Source organism: Protopterus annectens, chromosome 4.part1 (genome assembly GCF_019279795.1).
Source record: "Protopterus annectens isolate FY-2018-M chromosome 4.part1, PAN1.0, whole genome shotgun sequence".
NCBI classification, from domain to species: Eukaryota; Metazoa; Chordata; order Ceratodontiformes; family Protopteridae; genus Protopterus; species Protopterus annectens.
In genome coordinates, this window is record NC_056734.1 from 167,466,897 (window position 1) to 167,483,174 (window position 16,278).

General features: G+C 38.2%; 1 protein-coding gene across 6 annotated transcripts in view; it reads left to right on the plus strand.

Annotated features, from left to right (window-relative positions):
• PHC3 (polyhomeotic homolog 3) overlaps positions 1-16,278 on the plus strand; it is a 1,318,531-nt gene that overhangs the window by 1,081,406 nt on the left and 220,847 nt on the right. For all 6 annotated transcript variants that reach the window (XM_044070066.1, XM_044070067.1, XM_044070069.1 and 3 more), the window contains one exon: positions 13,462-13,612. In XM_044070066.1, coding sequence (XP_043926001.1) covers positions 13,462-13,612 — 151 coding nt within the window. The remainder of the gene's footprint in view (positions 1-13,461; positions 13,613-16,278) is intronic.

Sequence of the window (16,278 nt, forward strand, 5' to 3'; positions counted from 1 at the left end):
AGCTGTAATGCATACAAAGTAGGCACTGGGAATATATAGCTGTAATGCATACAAAGTAATCACTGGGAATATATAGCTGTAATGCATACAAAGTAATCACTGGTAATATATAGCTGTAACGCATACAAAGTAGTCACTGGGAATATATAGCTGTAACGCATACAAAGTAATCACTGGGAATATATAGCTGTAATGCAATCAAAGTAGTCACTGGAAATATATATAGCTGTAATGCATACAGAAGTAATCAATGGGAATATATAGCTGTAATGCATACAAAGTAGTCACTGGGAATATATAGCTGTAACGCATACAAAGTAATCACTGGGAATATATAGCTGTAACTCATACAAAGTAGTCACTGGGAATATATAGCTGTAACGCATACAAAGTAATCACTGGGAATATATAGCTGTAACGCATGCAAAGTAATCACTGGGAATATATAGCTGTAACGCATACAAAGTAGTCACTGGGAATATATAGCTGTAACGCATACAAAGTAATCACTGGGATTATATAGCTGTAACGCATACAAAGTAGTCACTGGGAATATATAGCTGTAATGTGTACAAAGTAGTCACTGGGAATATATAGCTGTAATGCGTACAAAGTAATCACTGGGAATATATAGCTGTAATGCATGCAAAGTAGTCACTGGGAATATATAGCTGTAACGAATACAAAGTAGTCACTGGGAATATATAGCTGTAACGCATACAAAGTAATCACTGTGAACATATAGCTGTAACACATACAAAATAGTCTGGGAATATATAGTTGTAACGCATACAAAGTAATCACTGGGAATATATAGCTGTAACGCATACAAAGTAGTCACTGAGAATATATAGCTGTAACGCATACAAAGTAGTCACTGGGAATATATAGCTGCAACACATACAAAGTAGTCACTGGGAATATATAGCTGTAATGCATATAAAGTAATCACTGTGAATATATAGCTGTAACGCATACAAAATAGTCATTGGGAATATATAGCTGTAATGCATGCAGAGTAGTCATTGGGAATATATAGCTGTAATGTATGCAAAGTAATCATTGGGAATATATAGCTGTAATGCATACAAAGTAGTCACTGGGAATATATAGCTGTAATGCATACAAAGTAATCACTGGGAATATATATCTGTAATGCATACAAAGTAATCACTGGGAATATATAGCTGTAACGCATGCAAAGTAATCACTGGGAATATATAGCTGTAACACATACAAAGTAGTCACTGGGAATATATAGCTGTAACGCATACAAAGTAATCACTGGGAATATATAGCTGTAACGCATACAAAGTAGTCACTGGGAATATATAGCTGTAATGCGTACAAAGTAGTCACTGGGAATATATAGCTGTAACACATACAAAGTAATCACTGGGAATATATAGCTGTAACGCATACAAAGTAGACACTGGGAATATATAGCTGTAACACATACAAAGTAGTCACTGGGAATATATAGCTGTAACACATACAAAGTAATCACTGGGAATATATAGCTGTAACACATACAAAGTAGTCACTGGGAATATATAGCTGTAACACATACAAAGTAATCACTGGGAATATATAGCTGTAACACATACAAAGTAGTCACTGGGAATATATAGCTGTAACACATACAAAGTAATCACTGGGAATATATAGCTGTAACACATACAAAGTAATCACTGGGAATATATAGCTGTAACACATACAAAGTAGTCAGCTGTAACACATACAAAGTAATCACTGGGAATATATAGCTGTAACACATACAAAGTAGTCACTGGGAATACATAGCTGTAACGCATACAAAGTAATGACTGGGAATATATAGCTGTAACACATACAAAGTAATCACTGGGAATATATAGCTGTAACACATACAAAGTAATCACTGGGAATATATAGCTGTAACGCATACAAAGTAGTCACTGGGAATATATAGCTGTAACGCATACAAAGTAGTCACTGGGAATATATAGGTGTAACGCATACAAAGTAGTCACTAGGAATATATAGCTGTAACACATACAAAGTAGTCACTGGGAATATATAGCTGTAACGCATACAAAGTAATCACTGGGAATATATAGCTGTAACGCATACAAAGTAATCACTGGGAATATATAGCTGTAACACATACAAAGTAGTCACTGGGAATATATAGCTGTAACACATACAAAGTAGTCACTGGGAATATATAGCTGTAACACATACAAAGTAGTCACTGGGAATATATAGCTGTAACGCATGCAAAGTAATCACTGGGAATATATAGCTGTAACGCAATCAAAGTAGTCACTGGGAATATATAGCTGTAACACATACAAAGTAGTCACTGGGAATATATAGCTGTAACACATACAAAGTAGTCACTGGGAATATATAGCTGTAACACATACAAAGTAGTCACTGGGAATATATAGCTGTAACACATACAAAGTAGTCACTGGGAATATATAGCTGTAACGCATGCAAAGTAATCACTGGGAATATATAGCTGTAACACATACAAAGTAATCACTGGGAATATATAGCTGTAACACATACAAAGTAATCACTGGGAATATATAGCTGTAACGCAATCAAAGTAGTCACTGGGAATATATAGCTGTAACACATACAAAGTAGTCACTGGGAATATATAGCTGTAACGCATGCAAAGTAATCACTGGGAATATATAGCTGTAACACAAAGTAATCACTGGGAATATATAGCTGTAACACATACAAAGTAGTCACTGGGAATATATAGCTGTAATGCATGCAAAGTAATCACTGGGAATATATAGCTGTAACACATACAAAGTAATCACTGGGAATATATAGCTGTAACACATACAAAGTAGTCACTGGGAATATATAGCTGTAACACATACAAAGTAATCACTGGGAATATATAGCTGAAACCTGTTGACACACCCTCTTCTTTTTCCTTGATTTCTCAAATAGCAGTAATTATATTAAAAAAGGAACCACAGATCATTTTTGTTTATAGATGTTCCCATCTTTATGTCTTGTATTTTCATTACAACTTTCAGTACTTCATTTACAGTTTGATTTAATCTTTGATTGCCACTTTTATGGAATTGCTTTCTCGGCTCCTGCTAACATTAAACTCAGTAAGGCCTTACTATGTCTCATTAGTTCGAAACCTAGATAGCAACTCAGTAGCATCATCTCCTTAAGTAATGTAATGTGTTCCCCCCATCAATTGTGTCAGGACATTCTGTATGAAGATCTTAAACTGAGTTAACTCCACACATTTCCAAAAATGAGCTCTCCGTTTTCTATCTCATTCCCTTCACATCTCCAGTATATACTGTTTATTGAGGGAAATCTTTTGAAGTCTACTCATAATATAGAAGTATCTGTGTAAACATGCAGAACTCCTAAATCTCCTGCACTTTGTAGCATACAAAGACACTTTACAAATTTCTTTCCATTGCTCTTTTGTAATTGACATTGAAATATTTCTCTCCCAGTCCTTTCTAATCTCCACTACTTAGCTGTTTTAGTTATCTTGATAAAGTCTCCTAATGTGGAGACGAAAGCGCTTGTTTTCTTATTTTGTTTTTTTATTTTATGATTAAAGAGTTTTTGATTTATTAAGTACAGCCTTTATTGGTTGTGGGCGTTTACATCTTCCTGCACTTTGTTCTGTGGAAATATAAATGATGTGTGTGTGTGTGTGTGTGTGTGTGTGTGTGTGTGTGTGTGTGTGTGTGTGTGTGTCTTAATGTATTTATGTATGTATCTATATATATATATATATATATATATATATATATATATATATATATGTAAAAGTAGAAGACTCAGTATTTTGTTATAGGTTCATAGGTAATTATTAGGCTAGCTGCCCTTGCGGGCCATTTTAAGCATAGCCAGTTTCCCCTTTTGTGCCCAGAAATAACCTATCCCATTTGGTTATAGAGTGACCTTACCCATTTCATGGTCAATAATTATATATTACCTCTAATAAGAATAACTGGGATCATACCATAGATAATTTGAGGGGACCCTTGAATGGGATAAATCATTTAGGAGCTGCCACAGTGCATGTGCAGGGGCAGTCCTGGGTAGGGTTGCCAGCTGTCAGGTTTTCTGACAAATTGTCCAGTTACAAATTTCATTCAAAACCGGACACATGAAGTCCGGGTTTTTTTGTGCCACTGAATAAAGTTGGAGTAAAAAGTTCAATCAATATGCAGTACACTTAAAAACAGGAATGCTGATAAAACAAAAATTGAGCATCCATTTAAAAGTGTCAGTTGTTCGACTCACTTCAGTAGCGCCAACTTCCAAATAGAATTTCTCTCCCTCTATGGCTGATTGGCCAGTTCCTTATAGAATGCCCCCGAGCCGCAATTCACTGATTGTATGGATGCTGCGGCAGCTGCCTGTATGAAATCTTTTCCAGCCAGGGAGCCAGTCTCAGTACTGGAAACGTTATGTATTGCTGTCTGACAGAAAAGAAGTAAAGTTGAAAGTTGATGCACAAAGGTTGGGAAGTTGTGAGCCAAGAACTGTACGCTCAAGTTCCACTATGCATTGTCGGCTGTGTTGGAACACTGGGTCAACGGAATTGGATTGAAAGGTAGTAAACCTGATGATTGTTAGTTTTCTTTCTTTTTCATAGGCTTGCATATTAGCCCATATGCCAGTACTTCAGTGGTCTTGAGAAATAGTGTCTGGACCTGCAGTTTATTCGGTATGGGTCTCTGATAAAAGATTGCAGTGAAGGTTTTGTGCACTTAGCTGTTCTGAAACTATTGTGGTAGTGTGGCGGATTGGTTCCAGGGTTTCCCTTGGTTGTAAACAACTTTATTTAGCTGCATGTATTATGTTTGTTTCTTCAGGTCGTCTATGAGATATTTACTACCGCCCAGTAACACAATATAGTGTTTACTTCTGGATTACATGATGTACAGGAATTATTAAATAGAAGTTGTTAGGGGTGGGAGGTTGACTTCTGTTGAACTGATAGAAGCAGAACATTTGATGAATGGAGTTCTTTTTGTAATTTTAGTAAATAGAAGAAGCTCAGCTGTGATTGGTACTGTGGGCTTAGTATTTTGTGTTTGCCACTTGCCGGGTAGCCTGAACACCTGTGCAGTCTGATTACTGTGTCTTCATAGTTTGCCACAATGTCGTGAGACTTGTTTTGATGATAATGTTCCTTTTCCCCTGCTCATAAACTGTCCCTGAGTCAAATTTTATTTCACTTTTAATCCCCCTAAAACTGGTGATGATTGGAGAAAAGGTGGAGAATTGCACTTAAGAAATAATGACAATAATTATGGTTAGACTTTTTTATTTCAGAAAATGGATATTAATTCATATTCTCTTATTCTGTCAATGTCTCAGGTTAATAGTACTAATAATTTTAAAAGTGTTCCTGATTGCCCTGATTATTTCTTAATTTGTGCCTGAGGAATGGACCAAAATATTCGTTGAGAGCCATGCCCCTGCATGTTAACACCAAATGAAAGCCGGACAAGTGATACTTTGAGGAAGTGACTGGGCTGCAGTTATTTCCACTTGTACTGCTGGTTTCATGTGGCCACTTACCAGTTATTAGCCAGACCCTCTCAGTTGTTTCTGTTTTGGTTATACTGACGTGTCACCCTGACATGAAACTAATCATGCTGCTATTTACTTAATGATCAGACAATGCACTTTTGTGGAGGAAAGTGGCCACAGCCATGCATTTACTTTGCCAGGCAAATCAACTGGATGAAGTGTCAGTCAAGGCCAGGTCAGTGAATCAAATGTCAGTTGACTGCCAGTCATTGAACATACAGATGTGTGCAGAAAGCAGGACATGGAAGGATGCACATTAGCCAAACCCTGCCCACGACTGGTGGAATTTAGGTTTAGGTTTAGGGAAGGGAAACAGGTTTTAGGTTTAGAATGTTATTGAGAGTTTGGGTTTAGGGAGTATGCATAGTTGTGACTGAGTAACATTCCATTAGTGATGCATCATTGGCTGATTTACTATGCTTTTTTATCAAAAAGCATAGCAAATTGGTTGAAAGCAGGCATCTGGAACAGAAAAAGAGGGCGTCCCCATCAGCTGCTGCCACGATGATGTCACAAAATGGGTGGAGCATGGGTGGGAGAGGGGTGGGAATGGGTGGGGTTATGGGTGATGTGAGGGGCGTGACCTTAGTCCAGTTTTAGCCACAAAGAAAGCTGGCAACCCTAGTCCTGGGGTACATTTTCTGTTTCCCATCCATAGATCTAAGTTGTACTTGAATATGGACAGGGATGAACTTTATTTTATGTGGATGGGGAATCTGTTCCAGAGCAGCAGTATCCTCTGTAAGATGTACAGGTCCTTCTAAACCATTCTGTTTGTTGCAGAAGAGGTTTAGATCCCTAGACCAAATATTTCTGATGCAATTTGACTTGCTGATGCGTTGTAAAACCATCAGTATTGGGTCAGAGGATAACTTGTATGCTAGGCACAGTTCACCTCTTAGCAGTCTGTAAGATACCAAGTATAGTGACAAGGCTTTGAGTCAGTCCAGGTAGGACATGTTTAAGTCATGTATCCTTTTAGTAAGGTATCTGTGTGGGCATTCCAGTTGTTGCATGTGTCTGGACAGATACATGACAAAGGTGGGATTTATGTTCACTGATTAGAGTAATGAGAGCTGATTAAAGAGGGGCAATGACCATCCCTCGGTCTAGACACAATCTCTTTGCTTATAAGCTATGCAATATAGAAGGACTTTCTTACAACAATAGACACATGTTTCCAAATCCTGAAAAACTGGGCCAGCTGTTAGGGACATATTGTCAATGTGTATTGTTAGTCATTGCTATGACTGAATAGCTTCAGTAGTATTAGTATTTGTTTATATTGTTAAACCTATCAGTGGAGGCTTGTATATACAAATCTTTTAAGTCTATGATACTGTACCCTGCTGATATTTTGTATTGGCTTTTGCAACAATAAAAAAGTGAAGCACCTTTTTTAGTCTATTCAAATATAATTTGGATAAATTTATTGTGTAAGCATAAATTCTCCCACTAGTTTAGCATCCATGTCTCTCATGGATAGTGAAGGCATGTAAATGCCCCAACATGTCATTGTTTGTCATGTCTCATGGTTATTAGTATGCAAACAAAAGCTAAACTCTGCCTTAGATTCCTCTGCCCATTAGTATTACATGGTAAATTTTCTGTTTCCCATCCACATATCCAACTTGAGCTTGAATATGGACAGGGATGAACTTTGTTTTATGTGGATGTGAGTAGGAATGTTAGGCTAGGCTTCTTAAAAGTATCATAGGTCATTAGCCTAGTAAGTATCTATGAACATATAACATCTTAGTAATAATCAGTGATCCTGTTATAATCGTCTATATTCAGCATTGCAACATCTGGTGAGATGTTTGGAAAACTACCACCTTTAAGGGATAAGCAAGTTTTCCTGCATAAGGTGTACTTCATTTATCACTTCATACATGTACTCCATGTGGGGCATTGTAAAATGTCATCACTAATCCACAGCTTTCTCCATGTTCCCATGGTCTTAAATGTATTCAAATGCCAGGTTTAGTGACACTGCTGCTGCATATCTCTTCTTCAGCCAGATACCCTTACTCACTTATTTCTACACAGTGTAATCACATATCTGCTAGCTGTTTTTTAAAGACATTATTTAATCAGTAATACATGCCTGGCATGACACTATGGTGGGATTTGCATTTGTCTGATCAGATCTGTTCCTGAAGATAAAGCTGGAGGGACCAAATGCTCTATCTAGAGGAGAGTAAATCCTAGAGTTTTACATGGAGTATTGTGATTGTGTCCAAGTAAAGGTGGTGTCAGTAGTATCTTCCTCTTCAGTGGCAAGCAAGCTTTTGAGAAAGAAGATAAAATATAAGTGCACCCACTTGCAGGCAGGTGGTATAAGCGTGTCTGTGTGCATGTTTGTTTAAGTTTCATAACCTATTTACTTGTGGAGTACACAGTTTATGCATTTTTGTATTGCTTTTCAGTAGTGTAGTCTGAAGTTGGTAAAAGCAAACCACATTCAAATGAGTATAGTTTCCTGACAGAAGTGTCTGTATTGTGTTTTTATATACCTCAACATTTTGTTTTATGTAATATTTTTATGGAGGTTGCATTAGTTACATATTTCAGACAGCTGCCTGAGACAGGGACATTTCAGGGTACTTACGTATCATCGCAACCACATTTCCGCGGTTGCGATAATACACATGATGGCCTGAAAACGAGTGTTTCAAGTAGCTTAAGCTGTTCTTTTACATGATTTGTGTCTGCTTAGTTTTGCAGTCAAATTAAATGAAATGCTGTTTGATGATTTATGATGTGATAGTACTGTATTTTTTTTTTTTGCAAGAACTGTATTGTCATTGTGTCGGTTACTGCAGCTCCCGGAAGAAAGCATCTAAGCATATGGATTAGCCATTAAGAAAAGGCAAACAAAGTTAGAGAGGGAAGGGTGATTGAGATTAGCAGCACAGCTATGATTATGTTTACATTGATTTTTCTTTCACAGTGAAGGTTGTTTTAAGAAGGGTTATCAAAAACAATGGCAAAAGTTAGCGTCGCTGTGGCTCTAAGCATTGTTAATGCACAAATGAGACAGCTCCACACATGCTGGCAGTAAAGTGCATACAGCCACAGCGACACTAATTTTTTCCACTGCTCTTGCAACCTCTTCTTAAAACAACCTTCACTGTGAAAGAAAAGACAATTCCTGAAATTTCTACAATATTAACGGTCAGGTTTCTACATCGAGAAGGAAGTAGTATTATCGCGGAAATGTGGTTGCGATAATACGTAAGTACCCATTTCAGATATAGCAAGTTTATACTATGGTGCCTTGTTAGTGAAAATAGTTTATTACATTTCTTCTAAAAATGTAACTGATAATTCTTGTCCTTTCAATGATTTTAACTGTTTATGTTATTGCTTACTAGCAGTTTTAGTGGATGAGTGTTTGATAAGCTGTTTTTTTTCTTGTAGTTGCTGTAACAGCTGATGTAAGTAGTTACTGATCTGGGCATTTTAGAAGAAGCCATTACTGGATTTATTTCCACTGGAATGCAACATTATCGAGTCACAAAAGTTCTTTTCATTTCTTTAATGCATGACATAGTATAATGCAAGGGTTTCTTTTCAATTGTCAAAGCAGAAAGTTGTAATACCTGAGATACCAACCAATTTTTTCTGTGACACTGTCAGTATGCTGCGGTTTGGAATCCCCGTTTTTACTATGTTTGTGTGTTTGGAATTTCCAACTCACACCTTTGTATAGTGACTACTCATTGCTGTCATTTTAGCCATTCCTTTGTTACCCTGGACGTATTTCACACAGAGTCAATTGTACTAACTTATTTTTAATGTTTTCATCAAAAGAGTTGTATTATCTTTAGACCTCACAGTGCAAAATGGAAATTCTAAAATAGAAAGTCTGTGCTTCCCATTGCCATGTTTGTTTTTTAACCACTTTGCCTGCTTGCTAACCATTTTTCTTTCTTAGCTACTGAACTCTCCCAGCGATTCTATCTTATTTGTCTCCGTATTATTTTCAGTTCCTTTCAGTGTTATTAATTCCATGAAAAACTGAATTTCCCCAGATAATTTCTTATTTCTGTTGCTGTCATAAAAGATCTATTCAGTTTTGGCATAATAGTTAAGGTCTTTGCCTCCAATGCACAAGCTACAAGGTACAATACTGAGCTCCAGCCAGTGTTTGTATGGAATTTGCATAGCCTTCTTGTGTCTCCATGGGTTCCTCCCATTTCTCAAAAACACGCTGATATTTCAACCTCAAACTCACCCAAGAATGGAGTTGTGGGCTGCAGCACAGACTCTAGATGGTGACTGTAGTATAAGAGTTGTATAAACAAACTGTTTGGGGCATCAGTTGTTGTGCAAAGTATCTTCAAGATAGGAGAACACAGATTACAGACTGTGCGCCATGTCAGGCCTAGCCACTTGATGGTGTAAAAATTGGCTATAGGTGATTCGGTCATGTTGACTAATGTTGGCAAATGGGCATGAGTATTTGCCAATGATAAGTGGGTTGAGGACTCAACCAACTCTGATCTATTCCAGGGACCATGCTAATGGGAGGAATGTATGTGCCCTATTGGCAGATATGTTCCTGCCATATAATCCAGCAGCCCTGGGTCAGTAAACTACTGGCGATCAGTTGCCCAACTTGGGTTATTGTGTGAAAGTTGGACATAAAACCAGTCAACCTACCAACATGAACTAAAAACTGCTACACTCAATGTACATTTGCTGACAGGATGTGGCTTAGAAGTAGATGACATGATGGTAAGGAGGAGGCTGGACATCCTGCATATCCAGGAGATAAGATGGAAGGGCAGTGCAGCTTGGGTTTCAGAGTCTACTACTCAGAAGAACAAACTAGAAATGGTGTGGTAATAAGATAGTGAGGGTTGCCATCAGAATTATTGACAGACTCATGGCAATCAAACCCCATTACCATTCATTATTCATAATCTTAGCCTATGTCCCACAGCAGGGTTGTGATAATAAGGAAAAGAGTGCATTCAGACTGTAGTTGCAGGACCTACTAGATAAAGCAGCAACAACTTGTTCGCCAGTCCACAGGACATCAAAGCAAGTGGAAGGAGTACTTCCAGTAGCTTCTGAATGAAGAAGACCCCACAAAAGTTGTACTACATCCAAGGATGAAAGAAGAGGAGGAACCCACCCTGGAAGAAGTAGAAGAAGTAATAACAGCACTCAGGAAAATTAAATCAGGGAAAGCAGCTCAGACGAGGCCACAGCAGATATGTTCAAGATGTTGGTTGCAATAGGGGACAGATGGCTCCTGAGAGTACCCATAACAGTATAGAGAGAAAGGAGTATCCCAGATGACTGCAGAATAAGCATACTAGTGCCAGTGTACAAGAATAAAGGAGACATCCTAAACTATGGGGAATACAGAGGTATTAAGCTTCTGTCACAGTGCATAAAAGTTCTGGTGTGTTATTGATAAACAAATATACAGAGAATTGCAAAGAAATATGGGAGAGAATCAGTTTGGATTCAGATCAGAGTGAAGAATAACTAACTTGATGTTTACAGTGAGACAGATGTTTGAGAAAAAGCTAAAGATGAGGAAAGAGTCCAATGGGGTATTCCTAGACTTGGAGAAAGTGCATGACAAGGTCCCAAGATAGCTAATTTGGGCAGTCCTGCGATGGTTCAAATTCACAGAAACATTGGTAGAATTAGTGCAGGTTATGTACAAAGAACCAATAACACAAGTACAAACAGTGTTAGAATTCACATACAGGTTTCCAGTAGGAGTGGGTGTGAGTCAAGGTTCAGCTCTGAGCCCACTGCTGTTCATCCTGGTGATGGACTATATTAGTGAACAGGTCAAAGGAGACGGATCAACAAAGTTGAGTAACTTTGACTCTCTTAAGGTAGCCAAATGCCTTATCATCTAACAAGTGATGCAAATGAATGGATGAATGAGATTCCCACTGTCCCTATCTACTATCTAGTGAAATCACAGCCAAGGGAATGGGCTTGGCAGAATCAGCGAGGAAAGAAGACCCTGTTGAGCTGGACTCTAGTCTGGCACTGTGAAAGACATAAGAGGTGTAGAATAATTGGCAGGCCTTAGCCACCAATGAAATACCACTGCTCTTATCGTTTTTCACTTACCAGGTGAGGCGGGGGGCAAGCTCCACTGGGGCTCTCACTTCTGGCTCCAAATACCCAGGCATCCAGGCATGACCCACTCCAGGGGCAGTGTCAGATGGGGAGTTTGACTGGGGCAGATGGTGTGGCATTACAGACGACTGAGCAAGAACTTTAGCAAAGGATAGGGGAGAAGGAATGCAAATCTGAAGGCACATAGGATGAATCTGAGTACAGATAAAACAGTTATAATGGCAGCAAATAGAGGAAATTGGAAAAAAACTGAGAATTAAGATAGAAGTGAAAACAGTGGAACAGATTAACAGCTTCAGGTATCAAGAAGAGGTGATTGAGAAAATGGGAAGTGTGATTGAAGAAGTCAAAGCTAGTGGCAGAAGAATGTCAAAGAAGCTGAAAAGTAGGGTCTACAAAACTGTGGTGAGACCATTGATTCTATATGTTACAGGAACCTGAGCAGTGAAGGCATAGCAGTTGAGGAAGCTAAAGCTGATGGAAATCAAGTGCCTGAAACAGGTAATCAGAGGATATCAGAGCTGAAACCAAAGCAGCTCCAATTGCAGAGAAGGTCAAAGTGAACAGATTAAAGTGGTTTGGGCACATGTGCAGAAAAGCAGAGGACGATGTGGCGAAGAAGGTTTGAGAAAGAGAGGAAGAAGGCAAGAGGAAATGAGGATATCCAGCAAAGAGGTGGATGGATTATTCACCAAAAACCATTGTAAAACTTAAAACAAAAAACTTTAATTAAATCATTGAGAGACTTCATCTCTACAGCGAGACTTCATCAGACTAAAGTTAAACACCAAAAAGCAAGCCTTTAAACTCATGAATACAGTAGCATGATAAGTGCAACATTATCTACCAGCCTCAATGCTTTAACTTTTTCCTTTTAAGGAAGATCTTGAAATTTTCATGCTTATTTATGCCAGGAAACTTACTTGTATGAGGTGGATGGATTGTGCGTGAGAAGACCTATGACAACCAGGCAAGACTATCAAAGAAACTAGAAGAGTGGCATTGGATCAAGGTGGCAACAGTTGACACGACACCCCAACCCCATGTAGAAAATGTGAAAGGGGAGAGGGTTAATGGCAATCAAGATGATGAATTAAAGTCCTAGACATAGGAACCTTGTAGATCTGCACAGTGGAATGTTCTAAAACTATCCCTTGAGGGGTTTTGCCAGCATTTGTGTATAAGAACACAGTGGTCATGTATTGGTTGCCCTGGAGTTTCTGCAGTATTGTAGCCAAATTTCTCATAATCGTTATAAACACCAGCTCATGTTCCCACCAGAAAATGACCAGAGCTTATATCCAGACACCAGAAACAAACTTAGAAACAACTAACCATGCTGCAGTGACAAAATTTCCATGCACTTATTTGTCTTGTACTTGTTCCAATAAGATGCTAACGATATACCTTGTAACATACAGTCTTTCGCTGTAGTCTAAAACCTGCTCTCTTACTGGTGCTTATTGGTATTTCTTCTAACAACTTGCATTACCATTGACAACTTTTGCTTAACACTTAAACAGAATTCCAGTGCCATTCTGAAGTTATTTTTTTCTGGCTTGGTTATAAACACTAAATACAGATCAGTGAAACTTTCATTTTAGTAGTGTTAAAATGTACTCCTTTTTATAAAGAATTGTTAAATAGTGAAAGTCATTAAGTAGTCAATGAAACATTGAATTTAAATAAATAGTATACTTGCATATGTTCTGTGTAACTTGTACATAATACCATTTTTGCTTTAATTAGATACAACGTAAGCTGCAGTAAAAGAGCAGGAGGGTTTAAGCCTGACAAGGGCAGTCGCTGGAACCGAAAATCAGAAAGTCAAAGACTTGGCCATCGTGGAAGGAGACTAAGTGGCATTGATGGGTCACAGAGAGATCATTTCACAAAACAGGTCTGTAAAACTCAGCGTCTGAATTTTCACATTCTGTAAGAATATTCCAATTTTCTTTAACAGGCAGGTGTTTTTTGCTTTATTTATTTTTACTGACGCCAGGAATGAGTCGGATTTAATTTACCCTTACTTACATTCTGCTTGCCCATTTTGCTGCTTGCTTATCTACATCTGCTCAAATTGTTCACGCCTGACTGACTATTTGACTACTGCTTATTGTAGCAATATGTTTAGTCTCAACAGATTTTTATAATGTACTTTCAAGATGACTGGGTACAGGAGAAAAGACTAGTTAATCTTTTCATGTTTTAACAATCAACTGTAAAAGATTTTGTGGAGTTTATGAAAAAGCATTACCTGTGAGTAAATTATATCTTCATCCTTGCAGTCACTTTTATGTAAATGCATAAAGTTTTAATCTAAAGATTTTCTTGAATTTATTTTGAAAACTTGCATGAACATACAGATGTCAGAAGCAAACACCTGCTGCTGTTGTGCCTCAGGCAGCATGTCCAAACCAGATATACTGATGGCATTATGGCTGAAAAATCAGCAATTATTTAATTGGTAACGTTAATAGTTTCACAGAAAATTAACTGCATTACGTTTCCAAATTTGTAGTCCAGTCCCAAACGCATTTTATAAAAAGAAAAACAAAAGTAGGATTAGTGGCCACTCGTGGAAACAGTTGCTAGTTTCCAGGAGACCACCAAAAGTATCCTTAATGTGATATGAATGCTCCTATCAGCAGAATGCAACAGCAGGCATTTATTCTGGACCCATGTGTTCATGGGAGTTTTCATGGTAAATATTAGCAAAAAAAAAACCATTTACAGAGGAATGATCACAAGCACGAAGATGCAGTCTACTTACAGCTATTGCTGTTTTAACTCTGTAAAACCTTTGCTTTTGTTCTTTAAGACTGATTGCTATTTCTATAAGTTGGAGTAATCTCAGAGTGAGAATATATAAGTAAGGGGGTTGTGGGGGTGCAGTGACTCTTGCCCCTTGCAAAAACACTTATTTTGAATTTTGATGTACTTGAATTAATTTCCATGCACCACAAGTGCATGGATTTAATACTTGTATCTACTGTAGGTTATAGAAATGTATTAACTATTGTGTTTACTTCTCAGGTATTTCAGTCCTACATAGGAGATACAGCTTACCCTTTTATTTTTTTCCCTGTCTGCTGTTACTGATGCTCTTATAAAATATTCCACCCCATTAATAGTATTTCATAAGGTTTTCCACAGAAATAATTTAGATGGTCAATAGTGTGTGTGTGTGTGTGTGTGTGTGTGTGTGTGTGTGTGTGTGTGTGTGTGTGTGTGTGTGTCTAACTACATTAATGTTGTTCTGGACAACTGGATTTCATTTAAAGCCATAATACGAAACTGATTTTGTTGCCTTAATCTTCAGTAATTGTAAAATGGACAAGGTTTAATGTCATCAAGTTGAACTTCATGACACACCAGGTTGGTCAAACAGTATAACACACAGGAGACACTCCAGGTGCAGTTAACCATTGACAAGATCCCTATTAAAATCATAGCTAGCTGTAGGCCCCAAATTTGACTCAAGATGCCCAGTCTACCTATCTGGACCTCTTCAAATCTATCCAGATTGAGCCCTTTACCCTGATCTTGGCGACTTTAATTACCCAACCATAGATTGGAAAAACTACTCATGCCAGATCACAAATGTCCAGAGATTCCTCCATTTTATCAATGCAAATGCCTTGGAATAGCTAGTCAACCCCCACAAGAAATGATAATATCTTGAACTTGGTATTAACCATAATGAGTAACCACTGCAGCACCCCTACAGTATCATCTTCCCTGATAAGATCCGAACATAAAGCAGTCACTTTTGAAGTCACCATCTCCCCTGACCCCCCATTAGCTAGGGTCAAACAAAAAAACTTCTCCAAAGCTGATTACAACCTTCTGAGAGATGGTATAAACAGCTTGACAGCCCCCTCTCCCTCTATAGGAACTAGCACCAATGTCCATATCTACACCAAAGTACTAAACGAGCATTTATATAGATGCATGGAATCAGAAATACCTGACAGGACAAAATCATCCTCTGCAAGGAAGAGTAAACCTGTCTGGTGGACATCTGCAATGAATAAACTATATAAGAAAAGGAAAAATTGCTGTCCAGGTGCCCAACTGGAAGCAATATTTCCTTAGTCTGAACAAGCAAATAAGAGCACTAGTGAAATCCTTTAAAGCCAACTTTGAGTCCAAATTGGCCACATCTATTAGAGACAGTCATAAGGCCTTGTTCACATATGTCCGCAATCTCAAAGGAAGCACCCAGATCTGTTCAGAACTGGTGGTCAAGGACACCACACACACACACAAATGCTGCAGATATAGCTAATCTACTGTCTGACAGATTCAATGAAAACTTCACCCTTCTGTCCTCCCCATTAGTAAATCAGGACATCCCCAGTACTTGCCCCCCCACCCCTTATTTATAGGGAACAGGTCATCACTTCCCTCTCAAAGCAAAAAAATACAGCCTTCATGGGACCCAGTAACATTCCAGGCTGCATCCTACATGAACTCAGACATGAGGATGCAACACCATTAGGCACCCTTTTCAACCAAAGCCCGAGTACCGGCTTTGTCCCAGCTGAGTGGAGGACAGCCACT